The sequence below is a fragment of the Mus caroli genome, unplaced genomic scaffold, assembly GCF_978045245.1.
Source record: "Mus caroli unplaced genomic scaffold, Mus_caroli_1 scaffold_11, whole genome shotgun sequence".
Classification (NCBI taxonomy): Eukaryota; Metazoa; Chordata; class Mammalia; order Rodentia; family Muridae; genus Mus; species Mus caroli.
Genome location: NW_028227266.1, coordinates 36,279,326 through 36,280,747, shown reverse-complemented (window position 1 = coordinate 36,280,747; position 1,422 = coordinate 36,279,326). Strand labels below are relative to the sequence as shown.

General features: G+C 36.2%; 1 protein-coding gene across 1 annotated transcript; it reads left to right on the top strand.

Annotated features, from left to right (window-relative positions):
- The first annotated feature begins 495 nt into the window (after positions 1–495).
- On the top strand, positions 496–1,422 carry LOC110302635 (olfactory receptor 8G17-like). The gene has a single exon (XM_021173435.2). It carries the CDS (start codon positions 496–498, stop codon positions 1,420–1,422), a length of 927 nt encoding a protein of 308 aa, XP_021029094.2.

Here is a 1,422-nt window from a genome sequence, read left to right as displayed (position 1 = left end):
TTGACACTCTATTCATAAAATTTGAAGGAGCAAGAAGAAAATTTGAAACATAAAATTCTTAATCTGGAAAGTTTGCCAGTAATTTTCATTTAATTGATATGTCTCTGCCACTTATGTGTTATATGCAATTGTTTTTGGAGAAAGCTGTTAAAGTCATGATTCAAATCAACTACTTTATTTTCTGAGCTGTATCTCTTAATAAATGGTGGCATTTAGAAATAGTATTTAGAAATTCTAAGGCAAAGGTTTGGCACATTGAAATACTGTACAAAAGTTTTTAACAATACAAACACAAAGTATTTTTTATAAAAATATTAACTTTGAGTTTCAAAAACTTTCAAATTTAGAAAATATTAAAGTGAGATGATTTCCACATAGAAAATATGATACAGAAGTAGTTTTCATATAGAATTTAAGTTGGTACCTTCTTCTGAAAGAAGAGCAACTGTGTACCTCTGAAGTCCATCTTTTCCTTTCAGAATCTGACCAGAGAGCATGGAAAAAGGAAATCACTCCACAGTGACCAAATTCTTCCTCTCTGGCTTAACAGAACAACCAGAACTACAGCTGCCACTCTTCCTCCTCTTCCTTGGAATCTACCTGTTCACAGTGCTTGGGAACCTGGGCATGATCATCCTAATCCTGATCAGCTCCCACCTGCACACACCCATGTACTTCTTCCTCAGCAGTCTGTCCTTCATTGACCTTTGTCAATCTACTGTCATTATGCCCAAAATGCTGGTGAATTTTGTGATGGAGAAGAATGAAATCTCCTACCCTGAGTGCATGATTCAACTTTACTTCTTTCTCCTTTTTGCTATTTCAGAATGTTACATGCTGGCTGCAATGGCATATGATCGCTATGTTGCCATCTGTAGCCCCTTACTTTACAGTAGCATCATGTCCCATCATCAGTGCCTTTCTCTTGTTTTAGGAGTTTACATTATAGGCTTAGTTTGTGCATCAGCTCATGTAGGGTGTATGTTTAGGATTGATTTCTGCAGATATGATGTGATTAACCATTATTTCTGTGACCTTATTTCTATCCTTAAACTCTCGTGCTCTAATGCTTTTGTTAATGAGTTGATGATTCTAATTTTTAGTGGAATTAATATTATTGCCCCAACCCTGACCATCCTCAGTTCTTATGCTTTCATCATTATCAGCATCCTACGCATAAAATCCACTGAGGGTAGATCCAAAACCTTCAGCACCTGCAGCTCCCACATCTCAGCTGTTGCTGTCTTTTATGGTTCTGCTGCATTTATGTATCTGAACCCATCTTCTTCCAATTCTATGGATGAAGGAAAAGTGTCTTCTATATTTTACACCATTATTGTTCCCATGCTCAACCCCCTGATCTACAGTTTGAGGAATAAGGATGTCAATATTGCTTTGAATAAAATGATACAAAGAAGATAA

Coding starts and splice junctions, on each gene's coding strand:
- LOC110302635 (XM_021173435.2), top strand. CDS start 496: ATGGAAAAAGGAAATCACTCCACAGTGACCAAATTCTTCCTCTCTGGC.